Here is a 27,083-nt window from a genome sequence, read left to right on the forward strand (position 1 = left end):
CGTGATTACAATCGAGCCATTTACAGTATAGATACATACATGATAAGGAAATAATGTTTAGAGCAAGGTAAAGCCAACAAGTCCGCTCAAGGATAGTCCGAGTCTCTATAAAGTGGATTTAGGTCATAGCAGGCCGAGGCTCCTGTTGCATCATCCCCTCAGTCTTCCAGTTACCTGTTGGTCGGTGTGGGCAAGTTAGGCCGAAGGACCAGTCTCCACACTGTTCTATGACACTATGCTGATCAACGATCACCCACACACTAGTTCTGTCCTGGGGGCAATTTACAGAAGCCAATTCACCTCCATAGTTGGAAACTTGCACAGAAAAAGTCCCTAGAAGGGTCTCGACCAGAAACGTCACCCATTCCTTCTCTCCAGAGATGATGCCTGTCCCGCTGAGTTACTCCAGCATTCTGTGTCTACCCTTTGCTTTAAACCATCATCCGCAGTTCTTTCCTACAGGAAAAAAGGCCATTCGGCCCACAGTGTCTATGATAAACATGATGCCAGGAATTGTAAACTGTACAATCTGTACAACTCCTCCCCCTTCAGTCATGGGGTAGAGCGACTCCTCTTCCCCCCCCCCCCCCCCCCTCCCCATCCCTAAACTTCGCACATCCCCAATCCTTTCCACTCCTCACTTTAATTTCACGATTCCTGTATCTTGTTGTGTTTTATGACTGTTGGCAGAACTATTTCCCTCCTGGGATAAATAAAGTTCTATAGTTATCATATCGTATCGTAAGTCGGACCTTTACCAGCTTGCACACAATCTATATCCCGCCATCCCACGCATATCCATGTGCTCATCCAATAAGCGAGTTCGGTATTCCGAAAAAAACGCAAGGATTCATGGGATTTGTCAAAGGTCACTCACTATAAAGAACAAGAGAACGAAGCGCTGGATGCATAAACTATGTAAATTCTTATCTTTATTCATGATTTATGTGTAAAATTAATTTAATCTGAGGAACGGGGGTGCCAGATAGCGGGAGAGCGGGGTGTAGCAGCGAGAGAGAGGGAGACAGGGGGAGAGACTGGACCGGCGGAGAGACATTCTCGGCTGCTGCATTCTCAGCACACAGACCCGCGCCTCATCCGCAGCCAGGATCAAACCCGGGTCCCCGGCGCTGCAAGCGCTGCCGAACACCTCCGGACAGGGACGGAACGGGACACTCGGGCGGGGACGGAGACGGCAACTCAACAGCACCCGCAGCGATGGAGACGTGGGCCCGACCCCAACCACGGACGAAACGCACGCCTGCGCACAACGCAGCACCACCGTTGCCGAGACTGTTTATAACGAGTGACCTATGACCTAGGCATGCGCAGTCGGAATACTGAACTTGCTTGTCGTCCCTTAGATAAATACAAATGATAATTCCACATGAGTGAGAAGATAATCATCTAATGGCAGATGGCCAATGAAATAATTACCCAAGGAATCCCGTGCATCTAATGGTGCATTGTGGTTAATAAGAGTTCTAACAATCTCTTCATTGCCAATGCATGCAGCAAAGGACAACACAAATTCACCTGCCAGCAATAAAAATGTGGTCAAAACTCTTATTACCAAACAAATGATATAGACAACAAAATATATTTCTGGTGCCGAGCCATTTTAATCTTATTGACATAATACAACATAGCTGTACAACACACATGGTATACATTCCAATCAACATGTCTGTCATGAATGAGTAATTTAATGTACGTAACTCACACATCAATAGATTAAACATAGAAACATAGAAAATAGGTGCAGGAGTAGGCCATTCGGCCCTTCGAGCCTGCACCGCCATTCAATATGATCATGGCTGATCATCCAACTCAGTATCCCGTACCTGCCTTCTCTCCATACCCCCTGATCCCTTTAGCCACAAGATTGTGGAAACAGCGACGACTGTCGCAGGAAGGTTGTTTACTTTATCATCCCCCTCCCGTTCCCACACTGACCTTTCTGCCCTGGGCCTCCTCCATTGTCAGAGTGAGGCCCAGTGCAAATAGGTGAGAACACCACCTCATATTACGCCCGGGCAGTTTACACCCCAGCGGTGTGAATATTGACTTCTCTAACTTCCCTCTCTCTCTCTCTCTCCACCCCCCCCTCTTCCCAGTTCTCTGACCCTAGTCTGACTGGAATGGAATAGAAGGAATACTTTTAATGTCACGTGACAAGTCACAGTGAAATTCTTTGCTTGCAGACAGACCCAAGGTATGTAAATAGCCACCACACATAAAGTTAGAAAGATCCCCTACTGACTCCTCCTTTGTTCCCCCCCCCCCCCCCCCCCCCCCCCCCCCCGCATTCTCTTCCCCCCACCCACTCTCTACCTCCCTCTTTCCGGTGGTTCTCCTACACCGGCTCCTCCTTTGTTCTCAAAATATATAAAAAATAAAAGAATTTTTTTCACCAGTTCAAAAACAATTAAAACATTTTTTTAAAGTTTCAATTACATTTATAAAAGTGACAAGATTGGAGTAGATATCGCGACAATTTTGAGAGTTCTTAAGCATTTTAAACCCATTCCATTGATCTTGGTTTAGTTTAGTTTAGGTAAGAGTTACAGCATGGAAACAGGCCCTTCGCCCTACCGAGACCGCGCCGATCATTTCTGGTACCAGGTCATTTTAATCTGATTGACACAACAGGTACAAGATTGCTGTAATTCACTTAAAGATATACATTGCAATCAACATTTGCCTGTTAGGAGTGAGACATTTAATCACTTGCTCCATGAGTAATGTACCGCACACTATCCAAATCCAAAGCAAATAATTCAGAACTTTAGATCGGTTCCAATCATCAATGGAATGAATGTGTGACATACTGACTAGTGCAGAGTACAATGTCACAGCACAGAGTATTTGTTTACATATCCGTTGTACTGCTGGAAGATAATTAACTTTCTAGGAAACAGGAATGAGCGCGTTAACATATGATGAGCGTTTGGTGGCACTGGGCCTGTGCTCGCCAAAGTTTAGAAGGATGAGGGGGAACCTTATTGGAAGGTCCAAAGAGTGAAAGGCCTGGATAGAGTGGATGTGGAGAGGATGTTTCCACTAGTGGGAGAGTCTAGGACCGAGAGGCCACAGCCTCAGCATAAAAGGACGTTCCTTTAGCAAGGAGATGAGGAGGAATTTCTTTCGTCAGAGGGTGGTGAATCTGTGGAATTCTTTGAAACAGACGGCGGCGGAGGCCAAGTTATTGGGTACTTTTAAGGCGGAGATTGACAGATTCTAAGGGTCAGGGGTTATGGGTAGAAGGCAGAAGAATGGGGTTGAGAGGGAGAGATAGATCAGCCATGATTGAATGGCAGAGTAGACCTGATGTCCTAATTCTGCTCTTATCACTAGTGAAGAACAGAGTTGGCAGCAATAATTTAATGAGGATACATCAAAATACCCAATGTGTCACAAATACAACGGACAGTGTTTCTTAATTTTAGTTTTTAGTTTTAGAGATCCAGCGCGGAAACAGGCCCTTCGGCCCACCGAGTCCACACCAACCAGCGATCCCCGCACATTGACACTACTCTGCACACACTGGGGACAATTTACACATACTCCGAGCCAATTAACCTACATACCTACACGTCTTTGGAGTGTGGGAGGGAACCGAAGATCTCGGTGTAAACCCACGCGGTCACGGGGAGAACGTGCAAACTCCGTACAGACAGCGCCCGTAGTCGGGATAATACCACGAACATTCTGAGCAATATGTCGACATGCCTGCACAGTTTTCAGCACAAAGCGTAAAACCTCACCATAGTAACACTGGCAGTCTTCTCCTGGGACAAAGCAGGAGCCGGTGGCTCGTGAGGTGATCACATCCGCTCCTCGATTCAACAGTTCCTTCACCATTTCCATATCTTGTTTCAAAACAGCAATGTGCATCGGAGTTTCACCTGCACATGACGCAGTAAACAACTCGTGCAAATGAGAATCAGAAGGATCACTGCATTCACACAGCGCAGTAAACGCGCCTAATCCTCAAGTTGGCCGAAAATACAAAATCATGAGAGGAATAGATCGGCTAAACGCGCAAAGTCTTCTGCCCAGGGTTAGGGAATCGAGAACCAGAGGACATAGGTTTAAGGTGAGGGGGGGGGAAAAGATTTAATAGGAACCTGAACAAGGGCTGTCATTGCTAACATTTAGTTGATACACCAGAAGCCCAAGTAAAAATGTCCCAGTTAACACCTCTGCAGTATTTCAATCTAAATAAAAATCACCAAACCTGGAGTTCAAACACTTCATTATCAGCTGAGCATTTAACCTTCTGGATTCCCACCCTGGATTCAATGGATATTTTTAAGGCAGAGATAGATAGATTCTTGATCAGTGCGGGTGTCAGGGGTTCTGGGGAGAAGGCAGGAGAATGGGGTTAGGAGGGAGAGTTAGATCTGCCATGATTGAATGGCAGAGTAGACTTGATGGGCCGAATGGCCTAATTCTGCTCCTATCACTTATGACCTTATGACCCACTGCTTGGTTATCATTTCCTGGGAGTTCCACTTCGTAATTAGCCTTTAAATGGCTGATCATTTACAAAAGCCAATTAAACTACAAACCTGCACATCTTTGGGAAGTGAGAGGAAACTGGAGCACCCAAAGGAAACCCACATGGTAACAGATAGAACGTGCAAACTCCGTACAGACAGCACCCGTAGTCAGGATCGAACCCAAGTCTCTGGCGCTGTAAGGCCACTCTACCACTGTGCCATCATGCTGGTATAGTTTTATATTTGATGTTGACCAGAGAAAGATAGAAAATAGGTGCAAGAGGAGGCCATTCGGCCCTTCCGTCCTTCGAGCCAGCACCGCCATTCATTGTGATCATGGCTGATCGTCCTCAATCAATAACCCGTGCCTGCCTTCTCCCCATATCCCTTGATTCCACTAGCCCCTAGAGCTCTATCTAACTCTCTCTTAAATCCATCCAGTGTCTTGGCCTCCACTGCCCTCTGTGGCAGGGAATTCCACAAATACACAACTCTCTGGGTGAAAAAGTTTTTTCTCACCTCGGTCTTAAATGGCCTCCCCTTTATTCTAAGACTGTGGCCCCTGGTTTTGGACTCGCCCAACATTGGGAACATTTTACCTGCATCTAGCTTCTCCATTCCTTTTATAATTGTATATGTTTCAATAAGATTCCCCCTCATCCTTCTAAACTCCAGTGACAATTTTACAATATATCCTATTGGCAGTAATAATGTAAATATATACTTACAAAATTAGATAAGGCTTCGCCATTGATTACTAAACCGCTAATAATCAATGGACAATTACCTCGGAACTGATCAGACGTCATTGGTTCATCAATCAATGCTGGTATCCGATCCAGAATGAATTCTGCTATTTCTTTATTGCCATTGAACAGTGCTGTGTGTAGGATTGTTTCTTCTAAATCTCCTTTGGAGAATATTTTTGAATATTATTGAAGTTTCATAGATAATATTAAATATCAACACAATCAAAGCCAAGATTTTTTTACAGACCCCCCTTTGACATTGAATTCCACGATGTTTCGCAGGCAGTAACTGATGAACATTAGTTATTGATGAACATTACAGTAAAAATATTGGACTTGAAAACATTTTTGGGGACAGATGTAAACAGTTATTCAAGGCTCCATTACAATTTCAGTTTAGTTTTATTGTCACGCGTACCGAGGTACAGTGAAAAGCTTTTGTTTCGTGCGGAACAGTCAGCAGAAAGACAATACATTTTAAATTTTTAATAGGAATCTGAGGGGTAACGTTTTCCACACAAAGGGTGGCGGGTGTATGGAACAAGCTGCCAGAGGAAGTAGTTGAGGCTGGGACTATCCCAACGTGTAAAAAACAGTTAGACAGCTATATGGATAGGACAGGTTTGGAGGGTCATGGACCAAACACAGGCAGGTGGGACTAGTGTAGCTGGGACATGTTGGCCGGTGTGGGCAAGTTGGGCCGAAGGGCCTGTTTCCACACTGTATCACTCTATGACATAATTACAATCGAGCCATTTACAGTGTATAGATGCATGATAAGGGAATGACATTTAGTGCAAGGTAAAGCCAGTAAAGTCCGATCAAGGATAGTCCAAGGGCCACCAATGAGGTAGATAGTAGTTCAACACTGCTCTCTGGTTGTGGTAGGATGATTCAGTTGCCAGAATGTATTCATGCATACATTCTGAGGCAAAACGTAGAAAGCCACGGGAAGATATCAATAACTTGTTAATGAGTAAATGGTTGGACAAAATAAAAATAAAATTACTGCTAAAAGTCAAGAGAAATATAATTTATAATCTATACTGTATAAATACCTCGAACGCAAAGGTCAAAATCTTCACTCATCAATAAGGCTTTCATGCTGTTGGTGTCATTCAAGTGAGCTGCCTTGAAAAACTCTTCCTTAGGTCTGAAAAAATTATATTGTTTCATTTATTCAAAAAAGATAAATCAGCAATTTTAATCTCATTTGATTTTGCGCAGGCATGGCAAGAAAATCCATGCTGCTCATCTTATCAAATTGCATCACAGTTATTGCGTTAAGAGTTTATGCCAGAGATGCTGCCTGACCCGCTGAGTTACTCCAGCATTTGGTGACTCGTTGAAAATAGTGAATGTGGATACTTATGCGAGTCCTTGCAAAAAAAAGGAAATTAAACAGCTGGGTTTACACTGAATGATAGATGTAAAAACTGTTTTGTAAATCACTGCACATTCAGTTATTACGACTGAATTCTCTCATCTCTTCACCCCCAGGTTCTGAAATGATTAGCACTGCTTTTTTGCAGGGTGACATTTTTTTAAATTTCAAAACATTTTTAGTTCAGTTTCGAGATACAGCGGGGAAACACTGTGCCCTTCGGTACACCGAGTCCTCGCCGACCAGCGACCCTCGTACATTAATACTACCCTACACACACTAGGGACAATTTACATTTATACAAAGCCAATTAACCTACAAACCCGCACGTCTTTGCAGTGCGAGAGGAAATAGAAGATCTCGGAGAAAACCCATGCAGGTCACAGGGAGAACATACAAACTCCGTACAGACAGCACCAGTAGTCGGGATCGCTGCGAAGCAGCAACTATACCACTGCGCCACCGTGCTATTTTAACCAATTATCGATCTGTAATTATTTTCATTGATATTTATATAGTCACCTCCTTGTATTGTCCATATCCATAGTGACATGCATCTGGACGGTGACAGAGGCTTTAGGCGAGTGGATTTCCAGTGAATGTTTTTAAAGAGCTGGAAATACAGGCATAAATATGCTTTAGAGCCAAACAAAATCTTGCTAAAATTCTTATCCTGGATTAAAATACCAGCACAGGATTCAACAGCAGACTCTGCATTGTGGTTAAATTTGCAAAAAAAATTTAAATTTAAGATGAAAATAAATTAGCATTACCACCCGAACATCTTGATGATAGATTTATTTTTTACTTTGATGTCTATTTTCTACACATACATTTAATCTATTTAAAAGTGCACAACATGAACAATAATTCAAGTGAATCACAGTAATAAACAAATTAAAGAGCAAAAAATAAATCATACTTTCCAGCTAACTCTAAATTAATATTGCAAATGGGGAAATGGTGTGTTGTCTTCGAGATGTGGATACCCAAATTTAAAACATCATATTAAAAAATATTCTTACTTACATCTATTTTTTCTCTTCAAACATTTGCTGGACTCCAGTTCTCACGCGTACTTTTACGCACAAAATCGTTCCGTTCGCCCGACCACTGAAAAGTTCAGGAAAGTTTCTTCCCAGCTGTTATCAGGCAACTGAACCATCCTACCAGAGCAGAGCAGTCCTACCAATCGTTGCGTCGCAACTTCATTCCCACCTCCTTGTGTATAACCTACTTGAACTCCTCCAATCTGGCTTTCGCCCCCTCCATAGCACAGAAACTGCTCTCCTCAAAGTCCTCAACGACCTCCTCACCTCTGCTGACACTGGTTCCCTCAACATCCTCATCCTCCTCGACCTGAGCGCAGCCTTCGATACAGTGAACCATAACATCCTGCTCACCAGACTCAAAGACTTCGGCATTGAAGGCTCTGCACTCAGCTGGCTCCGTTCCTACCTTTCCAACAGATCCCACTTCATCTCTCTCCACAACCACACCTCTGCTACAGCCGCAGTCACTCAAGGCGTTCCCCAAGGCTCTGTACTCGGCCCCCTCCTCTTCATCATCTACATCCTCCCACTTGGTCAGATACTCCGCCACTTCAATCTGGACTTCCACTGTTACGCTGATGACACCCAGATTTACCTTGGCACCAAATCCCCCCACAACCCCCCCCTCTCCCATATCAACTCCTGTTTGTCAGCTATAAAAACCTGGATGCAACATAATTTCCTCAAACTCAACAGCGATAAGACAGAATTCCTCCTCATAGGCTCCAAAGCCACACTCAGCAAAATCAATAACCCCACTCTCACCATCGACGGCACCACTGTCTCCCCATCTCCCCAGGCCCGCAACCTTGGCGTGATCTTTGATTCCACCCTCTCCCTTGAGCCTCACATCCGCCATGTCATTAAAACCTCCTTCTTTCATCTCCGCAACATCGCCAAACTCAGATCCTCTCTCACACCGCCCGCTGCTGAAAGACTCATCCATGCCTTCATCTCCTCCCGACTGGACTATTGCAACTCACTTCTCCTTGGCATCAGCTCCACCTACATCAACCGACTCCAACTGGCCCAGAACGCAGCCGTCCGACTCATCACCCATACCAAATCCTGGCATCACATCACTCCAGTCCTCAAACAACTTCACTGGCTTCCCATCTCCTACCGGATCACCTACAAAATCCTGATCCTCACCTACAAAGCCCTCCACCATCTGGTCCCCCCATATCTCATTGACCTCCTCTCCCCCTACCAACCCTCACGGTCCCTCAGATCCACATCAGCCGGTCTCCTCTCCATCCACAAGTCCAACCTCCGCAGTTTTGGGGACAGAGCCTTCTCCAGGGCAGCTCCCAGGCTCTGGAACTCCCTCCCCCAACTGATCCGCAATTCCGTGTCCCTCACCATCTTCCAGTCCCGCCTCAAGACCCATCTCTTCACCTCTGCCTATCCTTAGCCCCACGTCCCCGTCCCTTTTCATCTGTGCATTAATTGCCTCATACTGTGTTTTGTATTGAATTCTGTCTTTACTTTGTGTACTAGTCATGTCTCTATTTATTTCATTCCCCTTACATGTTTTTCCTCTACATGCTCAATTTTTGTAAGGTGTCCTTGAGACTCTTGAAAGGCGCCCATAAATAAAATGTATTATTATTATTACCTCTTTGGTGACCCTTGGACTATCCTTGATCGGACTTTGCTGGCTTTACCTTGCACTAAACGTTATTCCCTCATCACGTATCTGTACACTGTAAACGGATCGGCTGTGATCACGTACTGTCTTTCCGCTGACTGGTTAGCACGCTACAAAGCTTTTCACTGTACCTCAGTACCAATATTGACAATAAACTATAAACTAAACAATTAACAGGAACCCTCTCTATCCTGATAATTCCCTGGCACTTAAAGGTAAAAAATAATCAGTGAACCAAAACAGGATGATAGTCTATCTACACTCGTTCTAACTTTATACCTAATCACCAGTACATTTTTTTGTGGGCACAATCACCAGTCTTTGCGTTCGCTGTCCTTAACTGATTTTCGCAGCCGGTATTTTGTTCAACCTAGCAAGTGATTAAGTGCCTGGTCATTTGTTTAATCCCCGCAGTTATATTTAGTGTCAGATCAAATACACAGCTGAAACCTGTGTTTTGTGTCTTCGTTGAACAACTGGAATTAACTTGCAGCTTTTTGTTCAAGAATCCAGTTTATCGAATTGTTAAAATGGAAACATTGTGTCTCTCATCAGCATTGGCTGGAAGGTGAACTACCAATGAAACCAGAAAGCAAACATGTTGCCACAGTTAGAAAAGGGAGAGGTTGAACAAACGAGGACTTTATTCCTTGGAGCGCAGGAAGATGAGAGGGTGATCTGATCGAGCTGTACAAAATCACGAGAGGAATAGATTGGGTAAACGCACACAGTCTCTTGCCCAGGGTAGTGGAATCCAGAACCAGAGAACATAGGTTTAAAAGGGGTGGGGAGGAAGATTTAATAGGAACCTTCAGGGTAACCTTTTCACACAAAGGGTGGTGAGTGCATGGAATAAGCTGCCAGAGGAGGTGGTTGGGGCAGATGGTATGATAACATTTAAGAGGAGGTTGGACAGGAACGGTTTGGAGGGATATGGGCCAAGCGCAGGCAGGTGGGACTAGCGTGGGTGGAGCAGATTTGTCCGTGTGGGCAAATTGGGTCGAAGGGCCTGTTTCCACGCTGTATGACCCTGTGACCATAACAGTACAGCACAGAAACAGGCCCTTCGGCCCGCATCATCTGATGCCAAGCCCAACACATCTGCCTACACACAATCCACTCCCTGCATTTCCACGTGCCCATCCTAAACATTCAATTACATAATTACACAATTATATAATTATGCAATTATAGATGTTTGTGTCGAGTGTAGGATGCGAAAGTTGGATAATGTAGAACCACTGCACGGGTCGGTGTGGAGAACGCACAAACTCCGTACAGACAGCACCCGTAGTCAGGATCGAACCTGGGTCTCTGGCGCTGTAATGGGCCTGTTGAAAAAAATTTCAGCAACAGTGGCCACAATTTTCGCTGTCGTAGGTTGACGTAGGTGTTGCCGTAGGTTGACGCCAGGTGTCGTAGGTAAATTCCATTAACGCTAGTCCTTGGCAGTCGCCTAAAGAGTCGCCTAAGTGGAACAGGCCCTTTCGGCAGCCACTCTACCACTATGCTGCCAGTGTTAAGTGACATTTGCCTATGTGCCTATATGCGTACTCAGAAATAGCCACATGAATATGCAGGGAATGATTTGCATATAATTATCCAGCTCAATTTTATGACAAATATATTTGTCTAAAATTAAATAATAAATAGGACTGCACGACACCAGCACAGATTTTTGAAAGATTTATGCTTCAATTGCAAAATATGCACAAAATACAGATCATTGGTCGATCATTCAGTTTAACGATGACCAGAAATTTCACAAGATCATGTTCTCTTTAGAAATCTTTGCATTTTACCATATATACCTTCACTTTTGTTGATCAGCATAAGTATTTACATAATATACATTTTACACTGATATAAAATTCAGGAAGCAGGTGCACTTATCTGTACCTGGCCACTAAACAAAATAGCTGACAATTTTCTAAGACAGCAAATCTTAGCAGAAATCTCTATGAAAGGTTTTTGGCATTATTGCCCCACCCAAGCCAACTGTTCCCTATAAAATACAAAATTAACAAGCAAGATATAAATGTGCTTCTATGCCTCCGTTTGGTTAGAAATCTTTGCATATTTTTCTTGTAACAGCATTATGTTACATACTTTGGTTGCTGTGGTAAAGCCATGATCATAATGAAAGGCGGTGCTGGCTCGAAGGGCCGAATGGCCCCCTCCTGCACATATTTTCCATGTTTTCTATGTAAAGCAGAGAAATCATTTAGCAAAACAGGATTATCAGGCTAGAGCTATTATTATTATTAATAAAATACATACGCTGGGACTATTAAAACACACTACTGCCAACCTATCACACATAAATGCAAAGGAGAATAATGATAAATTTAAGTTTACAACAGAATAATAACTGCCCATTTATACTTGGAAAACGGATGGTGTTTCAGTTAGTTATTTCAAATTATCAAATTTCTTGCACAATTTAAAACTGCCCTAAGATTTTTTTTGGGAGAGGGTTTGAGAAACCATGGAGCATTAAGTTTAGTATTGGGGGTCGGGGAAATTGAAGATTCAAAGGGATAATACACAACTTGTTATGTAACACGCAAGAGAGTCGGCAGCACAGATTTCAAAATGGTAGGTTATGCCCAAGCACTCATTGGATTATTCAAGAAGCTAGGGTATTGCTTCCATAAGCTGGGGTACTGTCCGATTCACTTCTACCCCATTGTGGACATTGGACTTTGTCTCTGGGACTGATGCGCTCCAATGCTGAAAATTATATTCTGCGCTCCGTATCTTCACCTTTGCTCTACCAATTGTACTTGAGTTTATGCCTGGTGTTACATGAACTATTTGGGTCGTGCGCAAAAACACAGCTTTTGGCTGTAACTCCGTACACGTGACAATAATAAACTTAACCCTATTTTCAGTTTAGTTTATTGTCACATGTAACCGAGGTGCAGTAAAAAAGCTTCTGTTGCATGCTAACCAGTCAGCGGAAAGACAGTACATGATTCCAATCGAATCATTTACAGTGTATAGATACATGATAAGGGAATAACGTTCAGTGCAAGGTTAAGCCAGCAAAGTCCGACCAAGTATGGTCCGAGGGTCACCAATGAGGTAGATAGTAGTTCAGGATTTGAAGAAGATTAAATAGTAATATTTTCGCCACCTCCAACGTGACCCCACCACTCGCCACATCTTCACATCTCCACCCATGTCTGCCTTCCGCAAAGACCGCTCCCTCCGTAACTCCCTTGTCAATTCTTCCCTTCCCTCCCGCACCACCCCCTCCCCGGGCACTTTTCCTTGCAACCGCAAGAGATGCTACACCTGTCGCTTCACCTCCCCCCTCAACTCCATTCAAGGACCCAAGCCGTCGTTCCAGGTGCGACAGAGGTCCACCTGTATCTCCTCCAACCTCATCTATTGCATCCGCTGCTCTAGATGTCAGCTGATCTATATCGGTGAGACCAAGCGTAGGCTTGGCGATCGCTTCGCCCAACACCTCCGCTCGGTCCGCATTAACCAACCTGACCTCCTGATGGCTCAGCACTTCAACTCCCCCTCCCATTCCGTATCCGACCTCTCTGTCCTGGGGCTCCTCCATGAGCAACACCGGAAATTGGAGGAACAGCACTTGGGGAGTCTGCATCCTGGTGGCATGAACATTGAATTCACACAATTCTGTTAACCCTTGCTGTCTCCTCCCCTTCCTACCTCAGCCCTCGGGCTCCTCCTCCTCCTTTTTCCTTTCTTCTCCCCACCTCCCCTATCAGTCTGAAGAAGGGTTTCGGCCCGAAACGTTGCCTATCTCCTTCGCTCCATAGATGCTGCTGCACCCGCTGAGTTTCTCCAGCATTTTTGTGTACATTAAATAGTAATATATTGGAACTTTCATTGGGTAGTTAAGGAACCATACAAATGTTTTATGAACAGGTCAGAGTATGTGGACACAAGAGATAAGTAGATGAAGGTTTGTTATTCTCCCTGCAGAACAAGACCATAAGATAAGGGCCGTATTTAGACTGGCTAATGACAGTGATCAGTGTGCTGCGAGAATCAATAAAGAGGCTGTCCCACCTGAGCGACCTAATTGGCGAGTTTAGAAAAGTTTGAAAAAATTACATGTTGAAGATCTCCTTAGACTATGTAGAAGACCTCCTTCGAGGGACGGAACAGAGGCTGGCGAGTGATGGGTGGATACAGGCGGGGGGGGGGGGGGGTTGGTCAGCAGATGGTTGGACAAAGGCCAGAGATGAAAAGATAAAAAGTGTGAGGCAAGGATAGAAGGGGGGTGAAATGTGAAGCCAATCAGTTATCAGTGACTGGTCAATAAGGCAACTTGGGGTCCCAAGGCCATTCGAGTGATTGGAGAGGAGTGGTTTGGTTGGTGACAGAATGGGAGGTCCTACCTGAGAAACAAGGACTATGGTAGAAGCAGCTAAGCCCTTTTCTGAAGCAGGTGTCAATTTTCCAGTCGAAACCTTCTTCAGGAAAACCTGCTATGTGCAAATAATATTGTCAAAATATGAATCACACATCATTTCTTATCACGATGCACACCAGGTGACCTTGTTAGTTTAGCTTACAGATACAGGGTGAAAACAGGCCCTTCGGCCCACCGAGTCCGTGCCGACCAGCGGTCCCGCACATTAACACTATCCTGCACATACTAGGGGCACTTTACAGTTATACCAAACCAATTTACCTACAAACCTGCACGTCTTTGGAGAGTGGGAGGAAACCGGAACACCCGAAGGAAACCCACGCAGGTCACGGGGTGAACGTACAAACTCTGTACAGACAACATCCGTAATCGGGATCGAACCCGGGTCTCCGGTGCTGTGAGGCAGCAACTCTACCGCTGCGCCACCGTGCTGCCCAGCAGGTGTACGTTGGACACATGGCATCTAATTTAAATCAGTTAACTACTGGTCCATTCTACCTCTATATCAAGGTTACGGGGAGAAGGCAGGAGAATGGGGTTGAGAGGGAGAGATAGATCAGTCACGATGAAATGGCAGGGTAGACTCGATTTGGACGAATGGCCAAATTCTGCTCCGATGACGTATGAACTGATATCAATATCAACTTCACGGAGCAACACAATGACTGGGCAAAGTGATAGGTCTGTCACGGAGTGACCAGCATCAGAGGTCAAAGGTCGAAGTTTATCCGTGAATAAACTGAAGAAAGAAATGGGAAGGAACTTTTGCCGCAGAAAGTAGTTAGAACGTGGAGTTTGTAATGACCTGTATTTGATCATTAGAACGCAACAAAAGCTTTTCACTGTTGCTAAAAATAAAAAATTATGGGATTGGGGGTAATATATTAGCATGGGTAGAGGATTGGCTAACAAATAGGAAGCAGAGAGTGGGGATAAATGGTTCATACTCGGGATGGCAACCGGTAACTAGCGGGGTTCCGCAAGGGTCGGTGCTGGGACCCCAGTTGTTCACAATTTATATAAATGATTTGGAGGAGGGAACCAAGTGTAATATATCAAAATTTGCGGACGATACAAAAATGGGAGGAAAAGTAGGGGATGAGGAGGATAGGAAGAGTCTGCAAAAGGATATAGATAAGTTAGGTGAGTGGGCAACTTGGCAGATGAAATTTAATACTAATAAATGTGAAGTCATTCACTTTGGGAAAAAAAATGATAGGGCAAGTTATTTTCTAAATGAGGAGGAGCTGCGTTGTAATGCAACGCAAAGGGATCTAGGGGTATTAGTACATGAATCACTAAAAGTTAGTATGCAGGTGCAGCAAGCAATCAGGAAGGCCAATGGAGTTTTGGCCTTTATTGCTAGGGGGATTGAGTATAAAAACACGGAGGTCTTGCTGCAGCTGTACACAGTATTAGTGAGACCACATTTGGAATACTGTGTACAGTTCTGGGGTCCATACTTAAGAAAGGATGTACTAGCCCTGGAGGCAGTGCAGCGAAGGTTTACAAGATTAATTCCTGCAATGAGGGGATTGACATATGAGGAAAGGTTAAGTAGGCTGGAACTCTACTCTTTGGAGTTTAGAAGAATGAGAGGCGATCTCATTGAAACATATAAGATCGTGAGGGGCCTTGATCGGGTGGATGCACCGAGGATGTTCCCAATGATCGGGGAAACTAGAACTAGGGGACATAGTCGCAGAATAAGGGGGGGCTCTTTTAAAACTGAGATGAGGAAGAACTTCTTCACCCAGAGGGTGGTTAATTTATGGAATTCACTGCCCCAGGGAGCAGTGGAAGCAGAAACGTTAAATATATTTAAGTCTAAAATAGATGGTTTTTTAGCTGCCAAGGGGATAAGGGGCTACGGGGAGAGGGCAGGGATATGGACCTAGGTATGGTTAGTATAGTAAGACCTGAGTGATCTCCTGGACAAGTGTCGATCGCCTGGATTGGGGTCGGAGAGGAATTTCCCGGATTTTTTCCCCGAATTGGACCTGGGTTTTTATCCGTTTTTTTGCCTCCCCCAGGAGATCACGCGGTTCTTGGGGTGGAGAGGGGTGATAGCGGTATAAAGGGGAGGGTAGTGTCTTGTGTTCTGTGTCTTGTGTCTACTGTTTGTGGGTAAGTGTGTCTGTTTAGTGTTCAGCCATGAGCGAATGGCGGTGCAGGCTCGACGGACCTGGTGGTCTACTCTCGCACCTACTTTCTATGTTTCTATGTTTCTATCTCGGTACACGTGACAACAAACTACACTGAACTGAACTGAGGTGGCCAGTGTTGACACATTACGGGAAGGGTTTTTTTTAAATATATAGTGTAGGAACCAGCTAATTGACCCAGCCATTTTCTACATCATTTAATTGTGACATAGCACATAAAGCTCACAATATTGAAAATGACCACTACAAACATGAACAAATATTTGTTGGTTCAACGTACCTTATTAATATATTTCCACGTTAATTAAAAGTCCACCAGGGAAAGTAAACAATCTGCCTTCAGAACAACGTCTACCCGCTCTGTCATTGGTGGTTATTGTTTTACAGCTACATTATAACAACTTCAAATTTTAATGCATCATAATTATTCGAATATCAGCACCATAGTGTTTATGGCAAATTGGTACATTTCAAAGTTCAGTTTCCATAGACAAGTCTTTTCTTGACACTTACAAACGCCCTATTTTATTACCATAAATGTAACACTATATTTGAGTGCACCACTTTATTCAGGAGTAAAAAAAAAGTGAAGAGCATTTACAAACTAATAGACACAAAAAGCTGGAGTAACTCAGCGGGTCAGGCAGCATCTCCGGAGAAAAGGGATGGGTGACCTTTCGGGACGAGACTGCAATCTGAAGAAGGGTCTCGACCCGAAAGGTCACCTATTCCTTTCCCCCCCAAAGATGTTGCCTGACCCGCTGAGTTACTCCAGCTTTTTGTGTCTATCTTCAGTTTCAACCAGCTTCTGCAGTTCCTTCCTCCACACCTCAAACTATTACTTGACTTCAGTGTATTTCTTACTTGATTGTCGCATCAATATCATTAAGCTTCAGGCTATCTATAACAATGTAACACATTTCCTAAGGCAATTTGTGAATGGTAGAAAAAGATAATTCTCTGAGCATAACTAAATTGTTTTTACATGAGTTTAGCTTGTATTTTGAGAAATCTTGTTCGACGCCCATTGATTAGAAAGACAAGGTCTAACAACTAAATGATTTCTCGCCTTAAGTCCCCATCTCTCCCCCCCCCCCCTCAGGTTTCTGACCAGAAACGTCACCTATTCCTTTTCTCCAGAGATGCTGCCTGGCCCGCTGAGTTACTCCAGCTTTTTGCGTCTATTTTCTGAGTGATTTCGAATTGGATTTGAGAAAGGCCAAACTAAAGAGTGTGATCTGTCTATAAAATAGGCCTGCGTGAAACATATTTTGTATTTTTAGACCATAATGTAATAATTTTAGACCATAGCTCGAGGCCATCACTTGCACACTATATGCAATGTACAAGATGCCTCTTCATTTCCAATGTATAAACATTAACATCTACATACAGTAGAACTAGTGTGAACAAGACTGTCTTAAGGCAGCACAATGGCACAGCTGATAGAGCCACTGCCTCACAGCACCAGCGTGCCAGGTTCAATCCTGACCTCGGGTGCTGTCTGTGTGGAGTTTGCCCGTTCTCCCTGTGACTGCATGGGATTTTCTCCCACATCCCAAAGACGTGCGGGCTTGCAGGTCAATTGGCCCTCTGTAAATTGCCCCCCTAGTGTGTCGGGAGTGGATGAGAAAGTGGGATAACATAGAACTAGTGTTTGACGGGAGATCGATGGTCGGCGTGGACTCGGTGGGTCGAAGGGCCCCGTTTCCACGCTGAATCTTTCAAACTGCCATAACATTGATAAATATCACATAAGGCGAAGACAGATTTGGAAGTACTTTAGGAATCTTAGATCGCTTCTTAAGTTAAGATTGCTTCAAAATAATTGCTTTCATGTCGAAAACATATCATTAAACACCACATGTGATCCAACATTTCAACATTTTTTAAAAAGCTTATTTGAACTTTCTGTGGACCATACTTTTACACTGAGGCTTATATAAATTATATATCATCTGAATGCCATGTCTTTATTGCATTTAAAAGTCTTTAATTCATTACCTTTAAATATCTCCAAATTTAAATTAACCTAGACGACCACATTAAATACATTTGCATGGAAGTATATATATAAAAGACTGGCTTGTTCAACTTATATTGGGTAATGAAACAAAAATAATATAAAGTCACTTATAGAGACGTCACATTTCTGCCCGCTGGTTTGTCTTCACCGCAAGGGCCTCTCTATCCTCTTCCCCATCCTCTTCTTCTGGCTCCTCTTCATAATTTTCATCTTCTTTGTCCTCTCCCTGGTTGGGGTCTTCAACTACAGGCTCCTCTTCCTGTTCATTCGCCCCCCGTTCCTTCTCATCAGCCTGCAGCAGAGTCAACACAATTTTTTTAGCTTCGAGACTCAGCGCGGAAGCGGGGCCCTTCGGCCCGGGTCCGCGGCGATCACACACACACACTCTAGGGACAATTTACATTTATACCAAGCCAATTAACCTGCAAACCTGTGGAGCGTGGGAGGAAACAGAAGTTCTCTGAGAAAATCCACAGGGAGAATGTACAAACTCCGTACAAACAAGCACCCGTAGTCAAGATCGAACCCAGATCTCTGGTGCTGTAGGAGCCATTAAGCTTAAGTCAGTATTATTATTACCATGTCCGATACTTGTGTAGGTGAGATTTGATACGTAGTGGGGGTGTGTTTTTTTGTTAGAGAAGTCTGGCGCAGACTCGCAGATTAGAAGGTTTAGTTTGTGTCGGAGTTTTTGAGGGCAGATAGTTTTCTACCATGATCACGACACGCATGTTACGAGACTACATATCTTTATATGAAGAAGCTTATGTGATTTATATGAAGTGAATGGAACAGCGATTAAGAACGGAAAGTTATTGAGTTATTTCTTTGTTTTGTATTACTTCAATACACGACTAATTAGTCAAGAAACGATGCCTGGAAGATTCATCTTTGCTGTCTTATGTGTGTCGTGAGTGCGTTAGGCTATACCTTCAAATCATCTCCGATAATTAATGGCTATCGAAGTTGGACTTGGAGAATGTTGTAAAAAGTGCTATTATAGGCGCTGTAAGGCAGTAGCTCTGCCCAATATCGTGCTGCCCAATATCGTGCTGCCCAATATCGTGCTGCCCAATATCGTGCTGCCCAATATCGTGCTGCCCAATATCGAGTAATTGAAAGATACACCGTGGAAACAGTTAACATAATGGAAAGGGAGCTGGAAGCTGGGTGGACCGAGGAGGAGGGTCTCCACCCAGAACGTCACCTACTCCTCTCCAGAGATGCTGTCTGACCTGCTGAGTTACTGCAGCTTTTTGTGTCTATCTAGGGTTAACCCATCTAGGCCTTGACCTTGCCTGCCGCTGACGATGCAAGGCTTGTTGTGTAGAGAGAGCAGTTGCAGGTGGCAGATGTTGAGCTCACCAACTGCCTTTGCATTGGGAACTACACTTCCGCCCAGACGCAACACTGACGCTCTCCATGTTCTGCAGTGATGCTGCCCAAATGTAAAGCACTTTGGCCAACGAGAGTTGTTCTTTTAAATGTGCTATATAATTAAATGTGACTTGACTTGACTTGACCCGTTGAGTTACTCCAGCATTTTGTGTCCATCTTTGGTATAAACCAGTTCCTTTTTATTCCATTGACAAGATGGAGCCCATTGAATTGGAAGGGCAGGAAAGACTGGAAAGCTTCAAAGTTTAGTTTAGCTTTGAGATACAGCGCGGAAACAGGGCCTTCAGTCCACCGAGTCCGCGACGACCACTACACACAATACACTAGCGCTTTCCTAACACCGCACGACCAATTTACCATTTTTACTGAAGCCAATTAACCTACAACCGCGCACATTTTTAGAGTTTGGGAGGAAACCGGAGCACCCGGAGAAAACCCACGTAGTCATAGGGAGAGCGTACAAACTCTGTACATCTACAATACAATACAATACAATTTATTTGTTGTCATTTGAACCTCATTGAAGTTCAAACGAAATTTGGTTTCTGCAGTCATACAACAAGAAAAGAACAAATTTACACAACACAATTTACACAAACATCTAGCACCCGTAGTCAGGATTGAACCCGGGACACTGGTGCTGTAAGGCAGCAACTCTACCGCTGCGCCACCGTGTCGCCCATGGAATGAAGGAATGAAGCCAACAGCAACAACATGCTTACACTCCATCCCCTCCTGAGAAATCCAGGTCAAACAAACCAGCACAACATCAATGGCAGGTTGCTGGACCAACGCTGATGGCTCCCATTAACATGGAACCCATCATCCAGCACAACGAGTGATTAGGCCACAATCTCCATATCATTCAATTTAGTTCTGCACTCATGAGACATGCTACTTATCTCAAATGAATTATTTAGAACTGTTGCCCCTGGGAAATTCCAAGAAAATCAGGTCGCCGTTAATATTTTATAAGCCAACATCTGATTTTACAATAACAACAGGCACTGCTTAATGTAAATCAATGCAAGGATTAATCACAACAAAGATGGGAACTGGAACAAAATCAGGTCTGTTTTTTGTTTTTTTTAAGATTAAGACACTGAAAAGAAAGTTTTTTTTTTCCTACCTTATAAAGCCAAAAGAATCCCCTTTCTAATGATTACACTGAGAGAAGATCTACTGCAGTTGTACAGAGTCTTGGTGAGACCACACCTGGAGTATTGTGTACAGTTTTGGTCTCCTAATCTGAGGAAAGACATTCTTGCCATAGAGGGAGTACAGAGAAGGTTCACCAGACTGATTCCTGGGATGTCAGGACTTTCATATGAAGAAAGACTGGATAGACTCGGCTTGTACTCGCTAGAATTTAGAAGATTGAGGGGGGGGATCTTATATAAACGTACAAAATTCTTAAGGGGTTGGACAGGCTAGATACAGGAAGATTGTTCCCGATGTTGGGGAAGTCCAGAACAAGGGGTCACAGTTTAAGGATAAGGGGGAAATCTTTTAGGACCGAGATGAGAGAAAAAAAGTTTCACGAGTGGTGAATCTGTGGAATTCTCTGCCACAGAAAGTAGTTGAAGCCAGTTCATATTTAAGAGGGAGTTAGATGTGGCCCTTGTGGCTAAAGGGATCAGGGGGTATGGAGAGAAGGCAGGTACAGGATACTGAGTTGGATGATCAGCCAAGGTCATATTGAATGGCAGTGCAGACTCGAAGGGCCGGACTCCTACACCTATTTTCTATGTTTCTACGATGCTGCACAAATAGCTCTCTTGATAGATTCCTGATTAGTACGGGTGTCAGAGGTTATGGGGAGAAGGCAGGAGGATTGGGTTAGGAGGGAGAGATCGATCAGCCATGATTGAATGGCGGAGTGGGCTTGATGGGCCGAATGGGCCAAGTCCGCTCCTATCACTAATGAACGTAAATAATTAAGTGTGTGCTTTAGTGTGGTAGTAAATAATATTCTCAGAGTAAATTTAGAGAAGGTTAGCAACATATTTTCTTTCAAGCCGACTGTCACAACAAAGCAGTAGTCTTTCAAGTAACGGGTAAAATAGTACCAGCATGTCGAGGAATAGATTGGGTTGATGCACAGAACCCCTTGCCCAGATTAAATGAATCGAGGACCAGAGGACACAGGTTCAAGGTGAAGGGGGAATGATTTAATAGGAATCTGACTTTTTCACACAAAGGGCGGTGGGTGTATGGAACAAGCTGCTAGATGAGGTAGTTGAGGCTGGGACTATCCCAATGTTTGAGAAACAGTTAGAGAGGTACATGGATAGGACAGGTTTGGAGGGATATGATACTATTAATATTAAACTCAAACAGGTGGGACTAGTGTAGCTGGGACATGTTGGCCGGTGTGGGCGAGTTGGGCCTGTTTCCACACTGTATCACTCTATGACTCTACGAGCAGAACTAACTAGCGTGCATGTCCCTACCTCTTCCTCATCCTGGTATTGTTCATCTACATTGTCTTCCTGTTGGTCAGGATTCCCATCAATCTGTGAACATCAAAAATGTAGAGTTTTTTTTACTGTTTGTTCCAGAAACAAGAAACCTGTGAGATTGAAGAAAAATGTCTCTTGAAGTTTAGTTGTATTATTGTCACGTGTACCGAGGCAGAGTGAAAAGCTTTGTTTTGCATGCGGTCCAAACAGATCCGATATAGTGTACGTAGATACAATCAGTTCAAACTCAAGTACAGCAGGTAGAGCATAGAGGTAAGATACAGAGTGCAGAATATAGTCCTCAGCATTGTAGCCCAACAGTTGATACAAGACCGTAAGTAAACGTGGACACGGGAAACTGGAGGTACTGATGTACCAAAAAAAGACACAAAATGTTGAGCAACTCAGCGGGTCAGGCAGTATCTCTGGAGAACAGGGACGGCCAATTGTCCTGATCTAAAACGTCACCTGTTCACGTTTTGCAAGTTTTGAAGACACAAGCTCTTCTCTCTTAAACCTCTGTCCCATTTTGCGATTTATTTTGCCGTAGTTGCCCTAAAAACCATCAAGTTGTACGACACTCGGCGTCACCCGCCTTCACAACATAAGGTTACACCGAAGTATAATAATCACATTGGAAATGAACGTATTTACAATAAATCTAAGGACCAGTAACTTTTTAAGAAATAAATTGTTTATTTAACGTCAGCGTCACCCGCAGGACAGCGTACGTCAGCGTGTGACAGGGCGCACGACATAAGACACCCAGATGTCGCCTGAAGATTTTGAACATTCCAAAATCCAGGCACGGCAGGGAGACACCGCGCGTCACTACACGTGTCACACCCCGACCATGCCGCGACAAACTCTTTTCGGGATGTCGCCGAAAATGTCGCCCAAGTGGGACAGGCCCTTAACTTACACCCAGCACTACTCGATGTAAGGGAGCTGGTGGTAAATCCATCAGATAGGTATGTTGCAAAACCTACCTTAAGCGTCGCTGCAGATCTGTCCCAGCCCGTGCGTGTGATTTTGGCGCCGTTGAGAGGGGGGCGGGTTTAAAACGCGATTTTCCCTAGGCTATCAAATCGAGGTTGTTCAGCCGACTTAGTTGCTGACGAAAAATCGCTTGGAGGTTCGTTCACTGCAGCTATTTTTTAAATTTATTTGGTTAATTTAATTGTTATAGTAGGTTAAAAATTATCCTCTAAATCCGCGACCGCCGACAACGGGACGGATCTCATACAGGGGACAACGGAAGGTAGGTTGTTTATTTTTACATTAAAAAGGGCTTCTTAAGATCCCTTTATACAAAGTTTTAAGTTGCGAGTAGCTAATTTGGGGCCCCATTAAATCCCGCAGTATTTTTCTGGGCATATGGGGTACAAATCTACCGTAATGGGAACGTTCCAAACCAGCGCGTTCCAGAGTTCCACAGGATCCCACTCGAAAGCTGATTTAAATGGCCATAAATTTACAGCAATTGAACACTAAATTCCTTCCATTTGGCCTATAAATTAATGTAAATGAGATTTAGAAATCATGTTTTATTGTGAATTCTTTGTGAATGTTATTTGGACACTTAGGCTATTAAAAAATGTTAATCTTTTCTTAAGAATTGGATAGACGTTTAGATCTAGTAATTGAAGTTTGGAATTAGCTACAATTGGGTAACTAACTAATTATATGCTTTAATTTCAGGTCATCCAAGTAAGATTGTTTCATATTTGTTTCAGAATGCTTCAATCTACAATCACCGAAAATTTCTTTCAGTTCTCTTAATGTTTAAGAAAGTTATGGCCATTTCACTGTCCTCGATCACAGCTTTTGTGTTAAGTCAATGGAAAATCAATAGGGAACAAGATGCTAATTTCCGAGTATGAAAATGGCCATAACTTTTTTAATACTGAAGATATGAAAGTGAATTAGGTGTCAAATTAAACTTATTTTTGTGCTTTATCTGATGGGATAAATTGCAGACTTGATTTTTAAAATCTCAACATTTTGTAACATTGCTACATCAGAGTCTGAAGATGGGTCTCAACTTTAAACGTCATCTATCGTGTTCTCTAGGGATGCTGCCTGGCCCGCTGAGTTACTCCAGCACTTTGAGTCCCAACCATTTGGTTTCTTGTGCAGGAGGTGGAAATGGGGACAATTGTTGGAGCAGATCGGCAGAGGCAGGGAGTGCACTGGTTGACTGAAGATTTTGACACAAGTGCTGGAGTAACTCAGCGGGCCAGGCAGCGTCTCTGGATACAAGGGATGGGTGACCTTTAGGTTTGAAGGGTCTCAACCCGAAACAACGGCCACTCCTTCTCTCCAGGGATGCTGTCTGTCCCGCTGAGTCGCTCCAGCATTTTGTATCCATCTTTGGTTTAAACCAGCATCTGCAGTTCCTTCCTACACAGTACTGGTTGACTGGGCAGTGGACCACACCGCTTCTGGCAACCTGGCGACCAGAATTCACTGACTGGGCGCACCTCCAGTTCCAGTTGAGGCCTCCCCACGCACCAGGAACCACACTGATGTGCAACCAGAGCCCACACTCGGGCCTGAGAGATTCCAGTGCCACAACCAACCGCGCATTCAGAATTAAAAGACGTTCTTTTAGGAAGGAGATGAGGAGGAATTTCTTTAGTCAGAGGGTGGTGAATCTGTGGAATTCTTTGTCACAGAAGGCTGTGGATGCCAAGTCAGTGGATATTTTTAAGGCGGAGATAGATAGATTCTTGATTAGTACGGGTGTCAGGGGTTATGGGGAGAAGGCTGGGGAATGGAGTTAGGAGGGAGAGATAGATCAGCCATCATTGAATGGTGGAGTAGACTTGATGGGCTGAAACGCTCATCACATGTTAACCCAACCACACACCGACTGCAGAGGAACTGAACAAGGATAAAGTATGTCCACTTTTTCCAAGGCTGTGCCCTCTGGTTCTAGACTCTCCCACTAGTTCCGTAGACAAAGTCCAATGTCCGCAACGAGGTAGATGTTAGATGTAGGGTCACCAGGGATTAAAACCGCTTGCTCTACTTTGATGTAGTTACGTGGGATACTGTACATCGACAAGAGAGGCAGGTGACGCCTTGGTTTACATATCATCCTTAAGGTGGAACTGCTAACCAAATGGCACTTCCAAGCGGTACAACATAGTCAGCACACATTACTGCACTTATATGGACAGACTCAGAAGATGACCGACGTCCACAGTTACAAACAAGAGGAAAAAAAGGCCGACACACAGTAAACAAGCATGAAAGACAAAACTAAATGGGTCATCTTGAACAATGAGCTTTATTTTAGTTGATGACAGAACCAACAGTGTAGGCATGAAGCTTCCAGCAACGGCTGCAGCAACGGATCAAGGCCAGGCTTTGTTGATAAAGCACCAGATTAGAGAACAGAAGATATAAATAAAGGCTCAAGTGCTGGAGTACCTCAGCAGGTCAGGCAGCAGCTCTGGAGAATAGACAATAGGTGCAGGAGTAGGCCAATTCGGCCCCTCGAGCCAGCACCGCCATTCACTGTGATCATGGCTGATCATCCACAATCAGTACCCCGTTCCTGCCTTCTCCCCATATCTCCTGACTCCGCTATCTTTAAAAGCTCTATCTAACTCTCTCTTGAAAGCATCCAGTAAATCGGCCTCCACCACCTTCTGAGGCAGAGAATTCCACAGATTCACAACTCTCTAGGTGAAAAAGGTTTTCCTCATCTCCGTTAGATATCAACATGGATAGGCGACCTTTCGGGTCGGGACCCATCTTCAGACAGCTTCTGTCTTTCTTTTTGTAACCTATCCATGTTCTCCAGGGTTGCTGCCTGACCCCGCTGAGTTTTACTGCAGCACTTTGTGCCTCTTTTTGTTGTTGTAAAACCAGCATCTGCAGTTCCTTGTATCTCTATAATGGATTCATAAGTGTGCTCTTACTCAATGGGAAATACACTGCTGCATCTTAGACTATTAAAGAAAAATCAAAACATAAAATTGATGACATGATAGATTTTAAAAAATACAATCAGAAAAAAAGATGGGTCTGCGGGAAACAGATAATGTTTAACAATTTCCTCCTCACAATCATTCACCATCTATTATTTAACATGACTAAAATCAAAGCCACTTTAATCTATCAATATTTCATCAGCTTGGTCTCAGAGTTCATGCAGCCTTCATTCAGCTGTTCTATTAAATTCAGAAGTGATAGGAGCAGAATTAGGCCATTCAGCCCATCAAGTCTACTCCGCCATTCAATCATGACTGGTCTATCTTTCCCTCCCAACCCCATTCTCCTGCCTTCTCCCCATAACCCCCGAACTAATCAAGAATCTATCAATCAATCTCTGCCTTAAAAATATCCACTGACTTGGCCTCCACTGCCTTCTGTGGCAATGAACTCCACAGATTCACCACCATCTGACTAAAGAAATTCCTAAAGGTACGTCCATTTATTCTGAGGCGGTGGCCTCTGGTCCTAGATGCACCCTCACGATCTTGTCCAACATTGAGCTAAGTTCCAAACCTCAATTCCAAACCAGCGCCACTCATCCTCCTACACTCCAAGGAATAAAGCCCTAGCCTGCCTAACCTCTCCCTATAGCTCAGGCCCTCGAGTCCTGGCAATGGCCTTGTAGATCTTCTCTGCACCCTTCCCAGTCTAATGGCATCCTTCCTATAGCAGGGTGACCAAAAACTGAACACAATACTCCAAATGAGGCCTCTCCAATGTCACTCTCTCCCCATTCTTCCATTACATTGCATCCATTTCATTAGGCCATTCGGCCCATCAAGTCTACTCCGCTATTCAATGATGGCTGATCTATCTCTCCCTCCCAACCCCATTCCCCATCACCGCTGACACCCGAACTAATCAAGAATCTATCTGTCTCTGCCTTAAATATATCCATTGACTTGGTCTCCACAGCCTTCTGTGGCAAAGAATTCCACAGATTCACCAGCCTCTGACTGAAGAGATTCCTCCTCATCTCCTTCCTGAAGGAACGTCCTTTAATTCTGAGGCGATGACCTCTGGTCCTAGACTCTTCCACCAGTGGAAACATCCTCCCCACATCCACTCTGCCCAGGCATTCTCTGCCACTTTCATCGGATTACAAAGATAGAATGTAGGCGGAGACAGTAAGACTAATGGGAGAACAGGGAAGGGGATGGAGAGAGAATAACAGGTACTTGATTTTTAAGGGGTGTCATAGGTTACAGGGAGAAGGCAGGAGAATGGGGTTGAGAGGGAAAGATAGATCAGCCATGACTGAATGGC

General features: G+C 44.1%; 2 protein-coding genes across 4 annotated transcripts in view; both read right to left on the reverse strand.

Annotated features, from left to right (window-relative positions):
- LOC116979609 (transient receptor potential cation channel subfamily V member 6-like) overlaps positions 1–7,762 on the reverse strand; it is a 28,148-nt gene extending 20,386 nt beyond the window's left edge. Inside the window, exons 1-5 of the mRNA XM_033031206.1 lie at positions 7,161–7,762; positions 6,313–6,407; positions 5,293–5,415; positions 3,768–3,908; positions 1,438–1,536 (exon numbers count right to left, since the gene is read on the reverse strand). Coding sequence (XP_032887097.1) covers positions 1,438–1,536; positions 3,768–3,908; positions 5,293–5,415; positions 6,313–6,407; positions 7,161–7,195 — 493 coding nt within the window. The 5' untranslated portion in view covers positions 7,196–7,762. The remainder of the gene's footprint in view (positions 1–1,437; positions 1,537–3,767; positions 3,909–5,292; positions 5,416–6,312; positions 6,408–7,160) is intronic.
- Positions 7,763–17,866: 10,104 nt separating this feature from the next.
- Positions 17,867–27,083, reverse strand: part of golim4 (golgi integral membrane protein 4) — a 52,026-nt gene continuing 42,809 nt past the window's right edge. For 2 of the 3 annotated variants that reach the window (XM_033031208.1, XM_033031207.1), the window contains exons 13-14: positions 21,801–21,863; positions 17,867–18,241 (exon numbers count right to left, since the gene is read on the reverse strand). In XM_033031208.1, coding sequence (XP_032887099.1) covers positions 18,068–18,241; positions 21,801–21,863 — 237 coding nt within the window. In that variant the 3' untranslated portion in view covers positions 17,867–18,067. The remainder of the gene's footprint in view (positions 18,242–21,800; positions 21,864–27,083) is intronic. The other variant, XM_033031209.1, reaches the window with a different exon arrangement.

Source organism: Amblyraja radiata, chromosome 13 (assembly GCF_010909765.2).
Source record: "Amblyraja radiata isolate CabotCenter1 chromosome 13, sAmbRad1.1.pri, whole genome shotgun sequence".
In the NCBI taxonomy this organism is placed as follows: domain Eukaryota; kingdom Metazoa; phylum Chordata; class Chondrichthyes; order Rajiformes; family Rajidae; genus Amblyraja; species Amblyraja radiata.